At 39.7% G+C, this 17551-nt stretch overlaps 3 protein-coding genes, 2 long non-coding RNA genes and 1 pseudogene across 10 annotated transcripts; 2 read left to right on the plus strand and 4 right to left on the minus strand.

Moving 5' to 3' along the window:
• Positions 1-308: 308 nt before the first annotated feature.
• LOC149740990 (ADP/ATP translocase 3 pseudogene) lies at positions 309-1365 on the minus strand (annotated as a pseudogene). Its single transcript, XR_016384366.1, has one exon. The product of XR_016384366.1 is annotated as an ADP/ATP translocase 3 pseudogene (transcript).
• A 1692-nt stretch (positions 1366-3057) lies between these two features.
• On the minus strand, positions 3058-7548 carry LOC149740991 (PXMP2/4 family protein 2-like). Of its 4 annotated transcripts, XM_089871963.1 has the most exons (7): positions 6701-7547; positions 6132-6241; positions 4159-4236; positions 3718-3846; positions 3480-3532; positions 3209-3326; positions 3058-3146 (listed from the first exon to the last, which is right to left on the minus strand). In XM_089871963.1, exons 1-6 carry the CDS (start codon positions 6774-6776, stop codon positions 3248-3250), a joined length of 525 nt encoding a protein of 174 aa, XP_089728089.1. In that variant the 5' UTR covers positions 6777-7547; the 3' UTR covers positions 3058-3146; positions 3209-3247. The 4 variants fall into 4 exon arrangements, with proteins under 4 accessions (XP_089728089.1, XP_089728087.1, XP_089728090.1 ...); XM_089871961.1 differs by having other exon boundaries at positions 3058-3326; positions 6701-7546; XM_089871964.1 differs by lacking the exons at positions 3058-3146; positions 3209-3326; positions 3480-3532; positions 3718-3846; positions 4159-4236 and adding exons at positions 5125-5344; positions 5399-5451; positions 5668-5796; positions 5854-5931 and having other exon boundaries at positions 6701-7548.
• On the plus strand, positions 3265-5220 carry LOC149740992 (uncharacterized). The gene is made up of 4 exons (XR_016384367.1): positions 3265-3349; positions 3704-3859; positions 4063-4243; positions 5081-5220. It is a non-coding gene; the product is annotated as an uncharacterized LOC149740992 (long non-coding RNA).
• On the minus strand, positions 6955-7497 carry LOC149740993 (coenzyme Q-binding protein COQ10 homolog A, mitochondrial-like). The gene has a single exon (XM_089872134.1). The coding sequence runs from the start codon at positions 7495-7497 to the stop codon at positions 6955-6957; it is 543 nt and encodes a 180-aa protein (XP_089728260.1).
• Positions 7549-7865: 317 nt separating the features above from the next.
• Positions 7866-10179, plus strand: LOC149740994 (uncharacterized). 2 transcript variants are annotated; one of them, XR_016384369.1, is made up of 6 exons: positions 7866-8568; positions 8624-8679; positions 8735-8763; positions 8912-9023; positions 9083-9133; positions 9186-10179. It is a non-coding gene; the product is annotated as an uncharacterized LOC149740994 (long non-coding RNA). The 2 variants fall into 2 exon arrangements; XR_016384368.1 differs by having other exon boundaries at positions 8912-9133; positions 9186-9326.
• Positions 10180-10541: 362 nt separating this feature from the next.
• On the minus strand, positions 10542-17349 carry LOC149740995 (G1/S-specific cyclin-D2-like). The gene is made up of 6 exons (XM_089871952.1): positions 16752-17349; positions 15745-15882; positions 15444-15521; positions 14256-14415; positions 13762-13907; positions 10542-11648 (listed from the first exon to the last, which is right to left on the minus strand). The coding sequence occupies exons 1-6, from the start codon at positions 16953-16955 to the stop codon at positions 11475-11477; spliced, it is 900 nt and encodes a 299-aa protein (XP_089728078.1). The 5' UTR covers positions 16956-17349; the 3' UTR covers positions 10542-11474.
• Between the last annotated feature and the right edge of the window lie 202 nt (positions 17350-17551).

Below are 17551 nucleotides of genomic sequence, written 5' to 3' on the forward strand. Positions count from 1 at the left end.
TAACAACCAGCGGCCACGCTTTTATTTGACACGTTTACTCAAGTAGTTTTACTTTTCACCCATAGGTGTTTTAAGGACTGTCGTTTTGCTGTCAAATCCCTTCTCTTCGTTGTTTAATTCTTTGATCTTTGCACATAGTATTTAAAGGTATTTTACATTCCAAACAAAGTTGCTTATTTGTTGTCAACCATCGTTACGTCATCATGTCATGACGTCATTGCGAGTGAGCGCCACCCAGACAATTAAGCTTATTTCTCCCCGAGCTAGTTGTAGTTCTTATGCTCCTTATTTGAAATAACTACAACAAATAAAGCGAAGTTTTGTTTTTATTTGCAGAGAATGAAATTTGATGTAAAATAATGATCATGAGTTAAATTTTCAACCAAAGAAAAGACTTTTCAATTCGTCGTAAAGAACCAGGACAAGAGCGCCACCGGTTCCACGGAGAATGTTGGAGAAAGCTCCCTTGAAGAAAGCTTTGCCCCCCTCTTGCTGTTTGATCTTCCTCCAGCAATCCAAGGTCCCCTTGTATGGCATATCTTCCTTAGCTCGGCCGGATTGCATCATCAGACGTCGGCGAACGGTGTCGAATGGGTAGGAGAGGATTCCAGCTCCAGTGGTGACGACTTGGGCGATTGCCCAACTTACGACGATGGGTGTATTCTTAGGGTCGGGTAGCATCCCCTTGACGGTGTCGTATGTACCGAAGTAAGCGGCTCTGTAGACGATGATACCTTGGATTGAGACCCCGAAACCTTGGTATAAACCTCGGAGGCCATCTCGTTTAGCGATGGTTACAATGCAGTTTCCCAACCCTGAGAACTCTCTCTGTTTTCCGCTACCAACGTCGGCAGCGAGGCGAGTTCTGGCGAAATCGAGCGGGTAGACGAAGCAGAGACCAGTAGCTCCAGCAGCTCCACCAGATGCAAGGTTTCCAAGAAAGTATCTTCCGAATTGAGTTTTTTTGTCGACCCCAGCGAGGAAAAGTTGTTTGTAAGTATCTTTGAATGCAAAGTTAAGGGCTTGTGTTGGAAAGTAACGGATTACGTTCGCCAAGTTTCCTCTCCAAAATGAAGCGAAACCTTGTTCTTTAGGAATCCTCACGAAGCAATCCACAATCCCCTTGTATTGGTCTTCTACTGCAATTTGTTTTGAAACAGCTTGAACTTGAAGAAGAAGTTTCACTCGCTCGATTGGGGCAACCAAGGTTTTCGAAATCGCGGCAGCTGTCCCACCAACAGCGAGATCTTGAGCGAAGTTCATTGCGTTGAAAGGCATTTTACTTTGTTTATATTTTATCTTTAGAATTAAACAAAATTAAAAGTTCACCCTACTTGGCTTAAACATAAATTTAAATGATTAACTTTTGCATTCAATGTTTCTCAACAATGGAGGGCAATTGTTCGGTTACATAATCGCTTATTACGTCATAACAAGCAATAACAAATCTGACTGGGAATTAAAATTTCGTTTGAATTTTAACTTAATTTTAATTAAGAAATAGATTTCTAATGATTATTAAAAGAACATATCTTCTTAAACTAAAACCTCACGATACTTTAATTGTTTGCCTTGCTTCTGTATTACTTGCAGTTGCAAACTGATGTTTCTTAGCAAGATATCTGCTGTTTATATAGACACCGGTGACCTCGGCCGTCAAAGGTGTTAACATATGTACAAATATAAAACACAGCTGCAGATTTAAGCCAGCATCACCTATGTATAATTTAGTGTGAAATACGTAACAGTAGCTACAGCTGCTACCACTTTTAACAAAAAATATCCAAGATTATTTTGACAGCCCTAAAAAAGAGGTTATTTCAACTTCAAGTTATAATTGGACACACAATATAATAGGTGTCTATACAATTTTGTTCATTTATATATTATAGGTGGTTTATGCAAAGCCTTTTTAATGAAGCTGCTTCATCGCACGGCAGATTCATTTTTACTCCAGCGGTTCGATTTTCCGCAATTCTTCAGCGACTATTTATATTTGGTACGCCTCTGAGTTTTTGTATATTTTCCCACGCATTCCTCAAATACTAATCAGCGCTTTTCGCCGCTACGTGCCGTGTGCACCACGCGTTTAGGACTTCATTTTTTTCGGTTACGTCACTATGCATATTTCGTAGCACTTAATGGGTGTTATTTCGTTTCAAGAATCGTCCAACTTCATGAGCATTAGATTAGAACCAGATTTACAGAATTTGGAAAATATATTTTAACGTCGACCTCAGTTAGTTAAGCGTATATGTATGACGTTATTGAGATGTCTGTTGCGTAATAAACCACGCGAGATGTGACGTAAGCAGTAAGCACGCCGTTCAAGCCATATTTACTGCGCAAAAACCTTACTGCGCATATGTAGTTTTAGACAAGTAATGTGTAGTTTTCACACACGCCCACAATGGTGGCAGCAACGAGCCTCGAACTCAAACCCCATGACTACTTACGATCACCTATAGCTGAATTCACACTAGAAATTGGCGAACGCGACCGCGTCCGGTGTGCGGAGCCCTTAATAGCGCCAACGGTTGGATTCCAGGTTCAATGCTGGTGGTTTCTCATTATCAAAACGTAAATGTGGTAACTCCTAAGTGCGCACGAGGTGTACGTAACAGAACACCCGTATTATAATGACCCAATACGAGGTAAAGTAAGTTTCATTCGTTACAGATTTGACAAACATGTTAACAATACGCATGTGTATAGGAACTTCTGGTTATAACCGGACCGTGATTTGGGATTCCTACCAAGAAGCATGAAGTGTAGGAACAACCGTGTTGTATCGACTACCACGCGATGATGAGTACGCGGCTATCAATATGGATCTGTGACGTCATATTGGAAACTGTAATCCCAGGTTTGGAAGTTATATAGTATATATCAATTTGGGGTAAGATGGATACGTTAGCACATAATATACATTATTTTCTAAACTTGTGCTTTTAACAATTAACCCCAACCTACTATATCTTTACATAACTTTATAAAGGCTGTCTCTAAAAGTGACACTGATAAAACCTAACCCCTACTTGTTGAAAACAAACATAGAATTTTTTGACAATGAGTTTTATTATAGCAGCATGAATTGGCAAATATTGTGCATAGTCATGATTGTATTAACACAGTGGAAACAATCGTAATTGTTTGTCATGAATTCACCCTAGATTGTGACATCATAATGTCGATTGTGACATCATAATGATTGTTTGTCATGAAGTCACCCTAGATTGTGACATCATTACTTCTGAATTGCAGAATTCGATCGAAAACTGAGGAAAGCGTTCCAGAACAGCGCCACCACCTGGATGTAGATCATCCTGGGGAGAAGGGGTTAATTGGGGTAATTGATTAAAAACAATTTGAATATTAATTCTTAAAACACAGTAGTGAAGATCAAATTCATTAAAACAACGAGAAGAAGGGAATTAGCAGCAAAATGATAATGGTAACGGGTAAAAACTATATCTCACCTGTATTTGAACGGAACGAAGGAAAAATTGATCAATTGCGCCGGTATCCATAGCTGTAATAGAAATAATATATATAGGAGTTTGCAACAAAAACCACACTATTATGTCACAATGCATATTATTGTAATATATGATTTGTTATTATTATGTAATGTATATATAACAATATATTATATTTATATACAATGTTTATTATTAAATCAAAACATTTTAAATATTTAAAGATTACTGAACCCACCATCCAGCATGAGCGAATCACGTTCCAAGAATTCTCGCTAAATATCCGACACGCTTCATTGGTTCCTTTGTTTGATAAGATTGGGTGAAGGAAGACGAAACCCCCGTTGATGAGGGGTGCGAATACAGCCTGGTGGGGTTGGGTGGGTATGGGGGTTAAACTTGTGCGGGGGGTGGTTGGGTTGTAACATGGGGTTGTGTTTTATATGCTTTTGTAGGGGAATAAAAGTTACCACGTATCTAACTTTGTGGGTGATAGTTTTATGTATGGCCGATAACTTAGACAAATCATTAGTGGCCACTGGGTTGGAGTAATTGCTGTTAACTGGATGTTTACTACTTGCAGCAGCTATGAGGTTTGAACCCCGCACCCTCCAGATGCATATACCAACATGTAACCACTGAGCCACAACAAGTGATTGATTATGACATCACAGCATACCTGATCAAGCATGACGGTACGAATAACACTGAGGTTCAAACGCTTCAAGAATCCGAGCCACACCGTCACTAGAGGGCCCTAGAAAGTAAGTTTGTTATTTATTATGTGGGAATCAAACACATGTGTTGACGTGCATGAAACAGAACACCCGTGTTATAACGACTGCCATTGCCCCGCTATGCGAGGATAAATAAGTTACATACGTGGTAACTTGTAAGCGGGCACGAGGTGTATGAAACAGAACACCCGTGTTATAACGACTGTCGTTGCCCCGCCATGCGAGGATAAATAAGTTACATAGGTGGTAACTTGTAAGCTGGCACGAGGTGTATGAAACAGAACACTTGTGTTATGACGACTGTTGTTGCCCCGCCATGCGAGGATAAATAAGTTACATACGTGGTAACTTGTAAGCTGGCACGAGGTGTATGAAACAGAACACTTGTGTTATAACGACTGTCGTTGCCCCGCCATGCGAGGATAAATAAGTTACATAGGTGGTAACTTGTAAGCTGGCACGAGGTGTATGAAACAGAACACCCGTGTTATAACGACTGTCATTGCCCCGCCATGCGAGGGTAAATAAGTTACATACATGGTAACTTGTAAGCGGGCACGAGGTGTATGAAACAGAACACCCGTGTTATAACGACTGTCGTTGCCCCGCCATGCGAGGATAAATAAGTTACATAGGTGGTAACTTGTAAGCTGGCACGAGCTGTATGAAAACAGAACACTTGTGTTATGATGACTGTTGTTGCCCCGCCATGCGAGGATAAATAAGTTACATACGCCGTAACTCTTAAGTGGGCACAAGATTTATTAGGCACAAGAGGCGAGGATTAATGTAACACATAATTACAGACGTGTTATATTTATAAATTATATCAGTAACATTTATTCTGTTTGTAACTGTTGACAGGTTATGACAACATAATGACGGCTGTGCTAAAAATAGAACACTCATTATGAAGAGAACAATACAATTTATTTGTAAACGAAGACGGAACAGTAAAGAACAAACACTGCACATCAAGATTGCAACGAAAAAAAATGAAACTTTCTAAAATTTGATAAAAAATTGAAGAAACTTCACAGTGAGTGGATATTGCATAGAGTTTATATATTAGTGGTATAACTGAGGTACATCATCCAAAAGAACGCAATCGATTGTCCGAACAACATTCTGTGATGTCATAATGTTAGTAATGATGTCATAATGTAAATAGTGATGTCATACCTGCCACTATGAGGTATGAAATAAAAATTAATGGTTTGCGCCGGAATCCATACCTGGGGGATAATTAAACGTTATTTATAATAAACTTAAGCGACAAACTTATATAAACACAGGGGAGGCAGGGATAGTTCGACACACAATCCTGTGAAACAAATCTAACTTATTGGTTGTAATGTTTACTGATTAATGCCGTGCAGAAACTCAAGGATTGGCCTGCCCACCCTGCCAACCCAATGTTCCACACAATGTATATTTACGTCAACACTCACAGTGTACGATCTCCTCAAGTAATTAAAGTAACAACCACGTAGATTCTTTAACGAATATTCCATGGAATGTCCGAACAACAACGGTCGTATAGTGAGGAACCCAGCAAGCAAACATGGGCCAAGGAACGCCTGCGTAATACTGGGGTGAGATGGGTTTGGGGGCAACATGGGAGGGGTGTAACTAACCTGGTCGACGGCGATCGTCACATAAGCGGGGAGGTTTAATCTTTTCATTAAAATCAACCAATTAGAAACAATGGGTCCCTGCATAAACGATTGTCACATTATGTCGTAACAATTAACATGTTTTTCGCGATACACCAGCCGAACAATGACATAACGATGATGTCATACTGACCAAACAATGACATAATGATGACGTCATACTGACCGTACAATGATATAATGATGATGTCATAAACATTAATGACATCACAAGCACTTATGACATCACACCCACTTACAAAGTAACAAAACCCGAAACACGACATGACAGCCGTTCTACGAAAGCTGTATCCGGTTGGTCGGTTCTCGATAAGTTGCGCGATAATGTCACCACTAGTGGTCAGTGTACCTGTAAAATATTTGTTTGTTTGCAATAACGAATATTAATCTGAGCATAATCTAATCATCTGCCAATTTATTCAGATTATGATGTTTATTGTCATGTTGTGTCAAAACAATCAACATTATGTTTGTAATAATGGGTATTATTAGATACACAAAGACAATGTAACACCCATTAAATTTTCATTAAAATCGAGTTATGGACTCAGGACTTCGTACAAGTTGTTGCTGCTGTGATTCAAACACAGGTTACGATTCAATAACGTTTCAACGTCTTGTACAAATCGTCTTCATCAAGGTGAATATTAAATAACACTAAAGGCTTTCAATGTCTGTGTTATAACCTTTCAGTGTTATTGGTATTTTCCCAATGGAGGCGACCTGTATAAGACTTAATGTAAATAAACCAGATGAGCTGTTTTATAATTAATAGAGGATTTGAATCAATGCATCATAGTGATCATACCTGCAGTTATAACTTGAGTAACCACGGGTCTTTTATTAAACATCCTTGTGTACCAACCTACCAACCTAACCGCCATGTTTGACCCCTTTATTCATTACATGCAAAACAACAATGCCATAAAACATTTAAAATTCATCTATTGCGACATAAATATTAAAACGAATAAAACAAATAAAATTTTTCCTAAGTTTCATGTTACGAGGTAGACATGAAATGATCGACTGAAATTGATTAATTAATGATTAAAGTTTTTGTTAAATTTGTTTGAGAAGAATCTTTTGGTGTTGTTTAATCGCTTGTGTTTCGAATGCCGAAACCATTTTTAAAACAACCTCGTTGAAAAACATGGTGGCGAGTCTTGAATAAATTAACGAACGGAACTCGAAGACGACATTGAAATCGACGATGCATGAAGACGGAGAATTCCCGGGGTAAAACTTCCAAGTACAATCCAATAAATTAAAAAGTCGACCATCCGTGCAAATTGCTTTCACAAACTTTGGTTGTTTGAAGATTAATCTTGAATTATAATGTTCTTTCACAGGACCAAAGCCGACGACTAACTTCGCGTTCGCAGAATTCTCAGTTTTTGATCGAACGATACTTTTGGAGCACCATGGCACAAAATCCACGTATTTTTCTACATCAGCTACAACATTATACATAACTTCAACAGGAATATTCATAACTTTACGGTCATTATGACGTAGTGTTCGTGAAAACGCCGACCCAATAGACCGACATTGCATGGAGGGCGCCCATACAGCTCGGTGACAAACTTTCAAAACAGAAAACATTTTAATTATAAACGAACACAAACATATTACCTAAGCTGTGATGAATTAAATGTCAATAATAAACATATATGACCTTGGTGATATATTATATAATCACAACATACATCGCAATAAAACCAAACGTCGCCTTCTGATCAATGTTATAATAATAATATTTCCTCTGTTGTTATTATAATATATTGTTTCTATTTTATGACGTAATCATTGAACATTATTTCTATGTTCACAGAATCACACAGAAATATCATAACCCGACCACTATTCTGGGAGTTAAATTAAACAAACCAACTTGTCTTAATATTTTATATTGGTAAGTTTACAACTTTTTAACATACCGCTGACAAATTCTTTTGTAAATTTTTTTTTTTATATAATAATATTTTTAACTTGTCTATACTCTTTATCTCTACCTAGCGGTTGAATGTTTACGCCCTGCTTGATTACCCGACACTGATTGCCCCGCGCATAAAACGCCTCTCAACGAAAGACGGCTCTTCCTAAGCTACCACGTTCCAGTTTATATGGGGGTTGGTTTCAGACAAAGTTAGAACTTTTTCCGATAGCACAGACATTATACCAGCAGTTTAACATTAGGGTTATTCTTACTATATCTACTACAGTAAATATATCTAATAATATTATACTAACATAGTTATATGCATTATGTTTAACTAATATTAACATTATCTTTTAGATACAGTTATCAGCGATCTATTCATTACGTCACTCGCAGTGTGACGTCACTTTGCGGTACATAATCTTAAGTTATATCACAATACCGTTCTTTTGCGACGCGGTTTCTTTCATCATACGTACTAGTATGACGTCACAACACGGTTTATTCTACGCTGACGTTTTAGTCTTTTTTTTCATGGGGCCCCATTCGCGTTTTTGCGTCGACCGCGAGTCGATTTCTATTTGCGGCGGTAAATACGCGTGAAGAAATAAGATCAAAGAATAGGTGAGTAAGAATGTATTGTTCATCACAATATGCATTGTTACGTACACCAGTTGTTTTAGATTACGTGTGACGTCACGAAGCAGTGATGACGTAACAGAAGAATCTGCTTCGTAAGTGCTTTGTTACGTCATAATATCGATGGTTTCATTGTTTCCAATTTTATAGAACATGGGTATGTGACGTCACAGAGGATCATGCATGCATCGCTCGGGTATAACAAGGTGATTATGACGTAACATTTGATATAATTCTGACGTAATATATGAATTGTTACAGATGGGACAAGACGAGAAAAAAAGCGCAAGGTAGTTTTAATTTAAAATTTTAGTGCATTATTTTGTGAATGTAAAGTAACGAACGGTTCATGTATTTAAGTTGGGGGAAGCCCCCTGTCATGGCTGTTGCCCAACCACACGAGGATCATATTAATTTAAATAACGTTTTGTTTTACAGACGAAGAACAAAGACGAAGACGCCAATATAAGGATGCCGGTTTGAGGTGTTTGTAGGTTTAAGTGTGTATAGGTTTATTTACAGGTGTACACGCGAAGAAAGAAGATCAAAGGTGAGTAAGAATGTTAAATAAGTCACAATATGCATTGTTACGTATACCATTCGTTTTAGATGAAGTAGAATATGACGAAGCAGTGATGACGTAACAGAAGAACCTGCTTCGTAAGTTGGTTTACGTCATAATGTGTATTATTTTATGCGTTTTATTATACAGAACATTGGTGTGTGACGTCACAGAGGAATATGCGCCTGGGCGATTGTTACAGACGACGATACGGAGACAACGATCAAATATTTTTAGGTGATTTAGATTTAGTGTTTGTAAGTATGAATGTGTTTGTGTTTTAGCTGGTGCACTCTTACAGTGTTGCCAGCTATTTTTTGCTGGGCCCAATGTTGCCAGCTATGTCCCCAAGCACGTTTCAGTGCTTCTACATGTCTTTGAAATAAATGCAAAGGAATTGTTGCAACAATCTTACTTGATAAAGATTAGCATCTACTGTAGTGTTCATTCCTTCCGAGTGTTTTACCTGTCGGGACTTGAATCTTACAGCGGTTTTGTATTGTCTCGGTTTGCTTTGCGAGAACTCTGTTTTGGTACACATATACTCGAGTAATATCAACGCGCAGTATAATATATACACCAACTTTCAACATATTAATTCTTTTAATAAAAATAAATTAAATTCAACCATCATATAATATAAAGTCCCCGCCACAGTTAAAAGTTAACTTTTAATTTAACACAACATCGCGTATGGCATAATTGGGACGATGGCCACGTCACAATTACGCTTTACGTCGATGCGGTGGGTCAGCAACGTCATGACCCTGCGTTTGGTGCGGTTACGTCACGGTCGGTTTAGTTACGTTACAGCTGCGGGTTTGTTACGTTGACGTCGCCGCTTAGCGGTACGTAACAGCCACAGTATGTCGTAACGGTCGATGCGGTGCGTAACGGCCGGATGAAATTATATTGTGTGAAAATACGACGAGAGTATCGCGGTACCAAAATGTTTTCTTAATAAGCGGTCGGGTGATCCAGGGCCGTTGTTGGTTTTGACTCCTTGCAGGTGACCGCTAGGTGGCGTGAGCACTGCGGGGCTTTTCTGTAAGATTTTGTATCTTTTCGTTTGTTGATGTTTCGATGATTATGTTGCGCTTATTTTATGCTTGTTGGTGTGATTGAGTTATTGTTCATTATTATTGCACAATACTAACTTTGTTGTTTTTCTTGGTTTCTTTTCCTTGCGGATATATCCAGCAAGGGTTTCTCACCAGAGTAGAAACCCACTACCATTGGCTGGGGGCTTGTCGTGCCGTAGTGGCTTTCCACCAACGCCAGCCACATAAACTATGAAGGTATTTTAATCATGTTTTACTTTTGCAGAACGAATATTTATTTAGCGCAAAAATCTAAAATTCTTTGTAGTTATGACGTCAGAACTTTTGCCATGATGTCATACTTCTCATTTAAAGTAGGTTGTTCATAATTAACTTTAAAGAATTTACACAACCCCCTACACCGGGATTCGAACACAACCCCCTACACCGGGATTCGAACACAAAATTAAGGTTTGTTGTTTTATTGCCAATCAAATATTTTCGTGGATTTTGTAAAATTACCAAAACGTCTACGCAGCTACTAAGCACGTGGTTTACAGAAATCCAAAATATGTTTATAATATTTCTGTGGTAAAAACTACAATAGCACTCTCTTTTAAAATTTACAATTGATTATGACGTGGTAATGACGTATCTTGTACCACACACAACGTAAGAAAACATAATCTCGATAAAGGACAAAACGATTGTTCCGGTATTATGACGTCATAGTGGAATGATTATTGTCTGTACATCCGGTATGATTGTAGGAATGGGGGGAGGCGTAAAAGACGGGAAGATAAAAACGCGGCTTTTATTCGAAACAATAGAAAGATTCGGTATCATTGTGACGTCACACACGTATCATTGTTTTCAATCGTAACGTAACAATTGACCGGACTGTGACGTCATAATGTAGATGCTGATTTCGGGAGGTAGGGGGTTCCCCTTCGAATTGAGGAATAATCGCGGTGTACACGCATTATGACGTCATTATCGTTACGACAATGAAACAATGGGACTCCGTGTGACGTCATAATGTTTATTATTTACAAAATAAAATGAAGAGCTGGGTAAAATCTGGGAAATCCCCGGTGACGTCATCAGGGTTGGTGTAAGAGGGAAGCATGTGACGTCATCATTCGTTACGTCATCACTCGCGAACCTTCGTCAATATTCATCCGCGCATTAAACATCCGCATTAACGAGAAACAGAATCCGCAAGTGTCATAATTCTGGAGTATATGAATATTTACACGGTCGCTGGGTGGCAGTAATGAGCTCGATCGCTGGCAGTAGTAAACATGGTCGCTAGTTGGCAGTAGAGAGCACGATCGCTAGTTGGCAGTAGTGAGATGGCAGTTTTCGTAAAAAAGTTTATAAAATGTCGATGTTTGAACTAGAATACCATATCAACGTCTGTTGGCGTGTTGTCCACCTGTCTACAGCCGGCTGCAAGGTGTGCTGTAGCGTCGCCGGGGTGCTCAGCACTCTTGTTTGGGTGGTTCGATATATGGAGTAAGTTGGCGCGTAATGTCGTTTCTACTTGAGCGAGGCATTCGCGAAGTATGTCCTGTGATGTCATAATGGATAGAAGTTAAATTTAAGTCAAAACATAACGTCATGATTAGCATGTGTTATAATGAATGTATGTAACTTGTTTATCCTCCAATGGCAACGACAGTCATGCGAAAACGGGTTACGAGTTATCACGTGTGTAACTTTGTGCTGACAAGCAGCACTGAGCCTTGAACCCAAAACCGCAGGCGCGCCAACCAGCGTGCCGGTGAAATAAACATACGTCACACATGACGTAATACTCGCCCTAACCGTTTAAACGGGTCGCCCATGCGCGGTCGAGCGTGAAGGCCAAACCCGCGCGAAACCGCTATTTGACGTCATAATAAAACTTCGGAATCGCGATTCAAACAATGGATTCAACGTTTCAATCAAACAGTCATTGTCTACGTCATATAGAAGTTTTGTCGTTGGCGCGCGAAGCGGGGTCTTTGTTTCGCGTGCACGGGGTTGTGACGTCACTTTTAACATTTTACGTCCCATTTACGAATGTGACGTCACAATAATGTGCGTGGGCGTCATAATCGACCACGCCCCCTCCCACGCAATATGACGTCATTATCTTATTTTGGGAGCAAGCGATGAGTAATTTGGCCGTTGGGTGTCGCAGCCGCGCAATCGGTGAAATCGGCAAACCGCGGTATTTGTGACGTCACAGATGAACTTATGTCGGGACAATGAACAAATATTGAAGCCAGTGTTGCCAGATGTGTTTGATGATAATTTATCAACTTTTTGAGCACTTACGAATATGCGACCACATCCTTTGCATATGAAACATTACTTGTGTATTTGCATGCGTTGTATAATGTTGATTGTTAATGTGTTTTGAAATATTTGCCGAGCTTTGTGTATTTAGTTGTTTGGTAAATTCATGATTTAATAAATCTCCCAATGTAACTTGTAAAATATTAATTTGGTCATTATATCTGGCAACACTGGAAACCCAGTGTTCCCCAACATATTTTCTCAGTGTTCCCCAATAACGGATTTTTGATAAATATCGCTTTGTTCGAAAGATATTTGTGACGTGATAATGGTCAACACAGGATGTGACGTCACAATGTAACACGTGGTGCTCGATTGAAGGGGACTCGAAATTCCCGAACCGCGCGCCTTTGATGTTTCAACAATCAGCATTGTGACGTAACAATCCATCTGTTCGTAATTAGGCCACCCGGTATCTGTGACGTCACTTCCTCCCATTGTTGAACTTGAAAGCGTCATAATCGCGATTATCTCGCGGCGTCTGTCACTATTATCCTCACAACGATTGAAACGTTTGTAGCAAATACTGAAACTTAAAGAGCACCAACCGAAGTGAAAATAACTTGCTGAATATTTGAACAATGGCCTTGAATTGGAATCGCGTCGATCGCGTTCCCACGATTGCCGCGTGCCTTGTATTATTACGTCATCTAACAATGCTTCAGGGCTCAAGAAGAAGAATTTTCTATTGTGACGTAACAAGGCCTATTCACGGTCGCGAAAATAGTTTCGAACATTTCGAAACCGCGGCAACGATTCGGAAATAAAGTTAAATATGACGTCACTCATCAAAAATGTCATCTGATTGTCGACGTCACGACTTTAAACAATCGGATTGTGACGTAAATAGAGCACGAAGGTAAATCGAGGTCAATAGTCACGGATGGATGGTTATCTCACGTGACGATGCGGTTCAGTGGCTTCCGGTTTATGAATGGTGATTGTGACGTCAGGATGGTAATTATCGACTGCGTTCCATTATATTATGACGTCACAACCACAATAATATTAACGATCGATGTTTTTGACATTTCTGGAATTTCGAGAAAAAGTTTTCCCCACGTGACTGTAACGCACGTGGCGGCTGTAGACTCAAAGCAGACTGTCGCTACGTCATAATACGAGATGTTCGTTCAATTCAACAAACGTTTCGCGAATAGTGTCAAGTTACGTCACAATGATTTATACGTCATGATGTATTATGACGTTGCAATATTTCTTTTAAGTATATTTTAACGTAACAAAACTAATTATTATCACTAAGACATCAAACAAAAGATCAAAGTGACGTCATGAACAGATTAATGACGTCACTGTATTCATATCGACGTAACACTTACCAGATCGACACCAGTTATCTCATGTAGTTTCTCCAACAATAATTGTCTTGACGTCCATATTCTGGATGCAGATTGCAAACCCACGACGGCCGCCCCTACACTGCCTGCAGCGACCATTGAGGGGGTGTACACGGAGAACGTGTGGTCTGTGACGTAACATTACTTATATGTGATGTCATAATCGAAGTTTGTTTTCATAACCGCTTAACTTTTTGGACACGACCTTCGGGTGGTATTAACCCGCGCGGAATAACATCAAATATTTCAGGTCAATTATGACGTCATTTCCCCTTAACTGAGGGGGTTTGTGACGTCATAATTGGTCTTGTTCTATCACAGCCCAATGTTGTCGGGGGATTTTCCTAAAATTCGCGGCAACGCGTTTGTGGTTCATGGTTTATTGTTACGTCACAATCGCTTCTATCATAAAATGAAAGGATTTCCTGTAATTTGATTCCAGCGGTCGTGTGTTACGTCATAATCACAATTATCACCTGTACAACAAAGATGAATGAACGTATGCGCATGCTTCTTCGCTACAGCGACCGTGCTTTCATCCATATGTAGCCTGTGAAGGATCTGGTCCACAAAGTCGATGGGAGTGATTGACAGAACGTCCCATTTCAATCGCATCAACAACAGCAACTCAAACTTCTGCAAGTTGGATGATAAACTTAACAAATGGCTTCATGCACACGTACAGTGTATTGCGTCATGAACTATGGGGAGAAATTATTAATAACAAACATATTATAAATTAAATTTTAAATAGACGGTTTTTGTTTAAGTAAGAAACTCTCAGAAATAACGCTCAAGTTTAATTAGTGCTTTTACTTGGCGAAATATTTTTTTATTATTGGGTGTTTTGTCTGTCGCACATTTTGTAGCAATTGCTTATTTAACATTTAAACAAAACTTTGTAATAAAACCTGAACATCTTTTTATTTCTTCGAATACGGTAGCTAAGATTAAATTAATTAAAACAACGAAGAGAATCAAACTAGCCACAAATCGACAATTGTTAAAACATGCCACTGGTAAAAAGTGGAAAAATATTAAATAAAATCGTGGCCGCTAACCCAGCATGCTTTATTAAAATAAGTTGAACACGCCACGCCTGTCTACGTTTGTATTGCTACATTACAATGCCGAATCAAATTAACATTCTCGAGCCCTTATTTTAGTATTATGACGTCACATTCCATATTTCGCATGTTTGATGACGTAATTTAATTGACCTTTGAACCAAACCCACGTGATCTTATATACAAACACAGATGAAAGGTAATTGTCACGTCACAATCGAAGGCGACGCGACAACTCGGCGCCCGCGACGATCACGTGGTTGGTGACGTCACATCGCTGTCATCGCGATGATAAAAATTAAAATAAAAAAGAGAAAAATCCGATCCATTGTTCCATAGGCAAACATTGTGGGGTAGCGGTACGTCATAAAGAGGATTGTCTGCTAACAATGCATGGTTTAAAAGTTGTCGAAGCATCTGCGACGCGACGATTATTCTAGCGAAACTTAAATGATTAACCAGTGTGATTGTTCTGAATATAAAGACCTCACCGCGCGGCCTATGTTACGTCACAAGGAAAAGCGCTAAGAATGTGGTGTTTGCACGCGTGAGTGCCCTCAATGCGCGGTATCGCGCGTAACAAAGTTGATAACTCACCAATAATTCATCCTGTCCCACCGAATGGTCGGTGTAGACCACCAATTTCTCCGTGGTCAGCGGCAATGTTTCTTTCACCTGCAATGGTAATCTGATTAACCGCGTATTTTACTTGGCCCATCATCAGTGTAAAAGAGGTTACTATCCACCAAGTTACTGTCCGAAACATCTGCTGATCATGAGTTTAGTATTTACTTATCCTTGCATAGCGGGAAACGACAGTGCTTCCAACACAGGTGTTTTGCTTCTGCCCACCAAATCAAACAATACAAACTGCATTATATGTGTACAGACCAAATACCTTGGACGCGATGAGCATACACGCTGACCCCAATGATTGTAGTTGTGTTCGATGTATTGGATGAACACTGAGGAATCGATCGAGGTAATTCATGGACAGAGGGAAGACATCATCCTCACATTTCTGTTCTTCGCAAACCTGGGGTGAGATTGGGGTTATATGGGTGAAACCTCGCATGATGGGGCAATGATAGTTCTGTTCTATACACCCTGGCCCGCTTACGAGTTACCACATATGTAACTTTGTGGTGATTGTTTTATATATGGCTGATAACGTGGGCAACCCATTAGTGACCACTGGGTTGAAGCAATTACCGTTAAACGTGCAAGAACAAATACGCCCACAATGATAACAGTGTCAAACTTTATAGGTGATTATGTGGGGTTACTTGGGGTCACGCTTCGTCGACGCTATAATCGCGGGTGGCCGTGTAACGGATGTGACGTTATTAGTGACCGGAAACGAGAGACGTAAATAGCGGAACTACGTCAACAATGGTCGCGTCGCGGTTTAATGTCGGATTCCGCTAGTGTGACGTCACACGCGGGTGAATATCGTAGGAATGTTAACTCTCATTGTTGTTGCGCCCTTAAGTAGCGAAGAGGTTTGGAAACAAAGGTTGGAACCGTGGTAACTTTGTACCGATGTAACTAGAACCCGCTTGTACCGAAGCTTTTAACAATTTGTTGGAATTTTTATGAATGGTTGGTTGGTTGGCGTGGTGGCCGCGCACCGGATACCGGGAGTCATTTATTAACTTCAGGCCAAACGGAAATCTACAAAAACACGCGCTGCTGCAAACTAGAGTGCAGATTGTTCATAAACTGTGACGTAACAATTGCATTTTCGTGATAATGGCCAACAATTGTTGAAAATAAACCGCTTGTTATATATTGTTACGTCATTAAAGCGATTAAAAAAACTTTGAAAAGTTCGCTTCGCGTTCGCCACAAACACACTGACATATACGTGACGTCACACACGATGACGTATACATGACGTCATACCTGCATCATCCACGTAGCCACAACTTTTCTCATATAAGGTTGAACATCTTTCTGCACGCATTCGAAGTAACTTGTAGACACGAGGTAGCGGTCCTCAAGCTCCAGTAAGTTTCGTAACACTCGGGGGTCGTCAAGCAACGCCGGATCTTTCTTAGCACGCAATGTTCGTTCCACAACACATGTTTCTTCACAAGATAAACTCATAGTTAGTTGACACCTTAAACAGGGGCGGTTGGTTCTTTGGGTTGGGTTGATTATTTTCTGAACATATTTTTTCCAATCGTTGACAACGCTGGAAGTTTCGAATTTCGTTCTTTGTTATTAATTGTTACGTCATAATCCGGTTGCTTCTTGAATTAGAATCGTTTGTTTGAACAATTATTAAACCACGCAGTTAAGTTGCTACGTCGTTCAACCTGGATGTGAATGTTGATAAACTAAAATATCAAAAGCTGGCATCTGGTTCGCGTGTAGCACAGCCTCGGGTGGAACAGATAAACAAGCAGTTATCTACACGGTATTATATACATGGTATCGTCTAGTTAATTTCCTTTACAGCCAACACTATCTAATATAACCTTATATTGACCTCGATATACATTGTACGCAACGAAGCAACATAATATATTCCCATCCATACCCAACACACACAGCGCTTACACAACCAAACACAACTTCCTGATTTCATGTCTGTAACAGCCAGGCACGTTGCTCTCTCCTTTGTACAATGAGAAGAAAGCAATTCTCGTGTGCGGTCAACTGGGACGACGAGTTGCCTTCTTCTTTTCTCTCTCCCATTC

The sequence above is a fragment of the Ciona robusta genome, chromosome 2 (assembly GCF_009617815.1).
Source record: "Ciona robusta chromosome 2, ASM961781v2".
In the NCBI taxonomy this organism is placed as follows: domain Eukaryota; kingdom Metazoa; phylum Chordata; class Ascidiacea; order Phlebobranchia; family Cionidae; genus Ciona; species Ciona robusta.

Bases quoted from the DNA above. Each gene is read 5' to 3' on its own strand.
- LOC149740993 (XM_089872134.1), bottom strand. From the start codon at position 7,497: ATGTTTTCTGTTTTGAAAGTTTGTCACCGAGCTGTATGGGCGCCCTCC.
- LOC149740991 (XM_089871963.1), bottom strand. From the start codon at position 6,776: ATGGCGGTTAGGTTGGTAGGTTGGTACACAAGGATGTTTAATAAAAGA. The intron at 6,242-6,700 runs GTATGATCACTA...AATATTTTACAG, and splicing joins TACTCAAGTTATAACTGCAG to GTACACTGACCACTAGTGGT. The intron at 3,847-4,158 runs GTATGCTGTGAT...CAACCCCACCAG, and splicing joins GTACCGTCATGCTTGATCAG to GCTGTATTCGCACCCCTCAT.
- LOC149740995 (XM_089871952.1), bottom strand. From the start codon at position 16,955: ATGAGTTTATCTTGTGAAGAAACATGTGTTGTGGAACGAACATTGCGT. The intron at 15,522-15,744 runs GTATTTGGTCTG...TTACCATTGCAG, and splicing joins GTATGCTCATCGCGTCCAAG to GTGAAAGAAACATTGCCGCT. The intron at 14,416-15,443 runs GTGAGTTATCAA...TCCAACTTGCAG, and splicing joins TGGGACAGGATGAATTATTG to AAGTTTGAGTTGCTGTTGTT.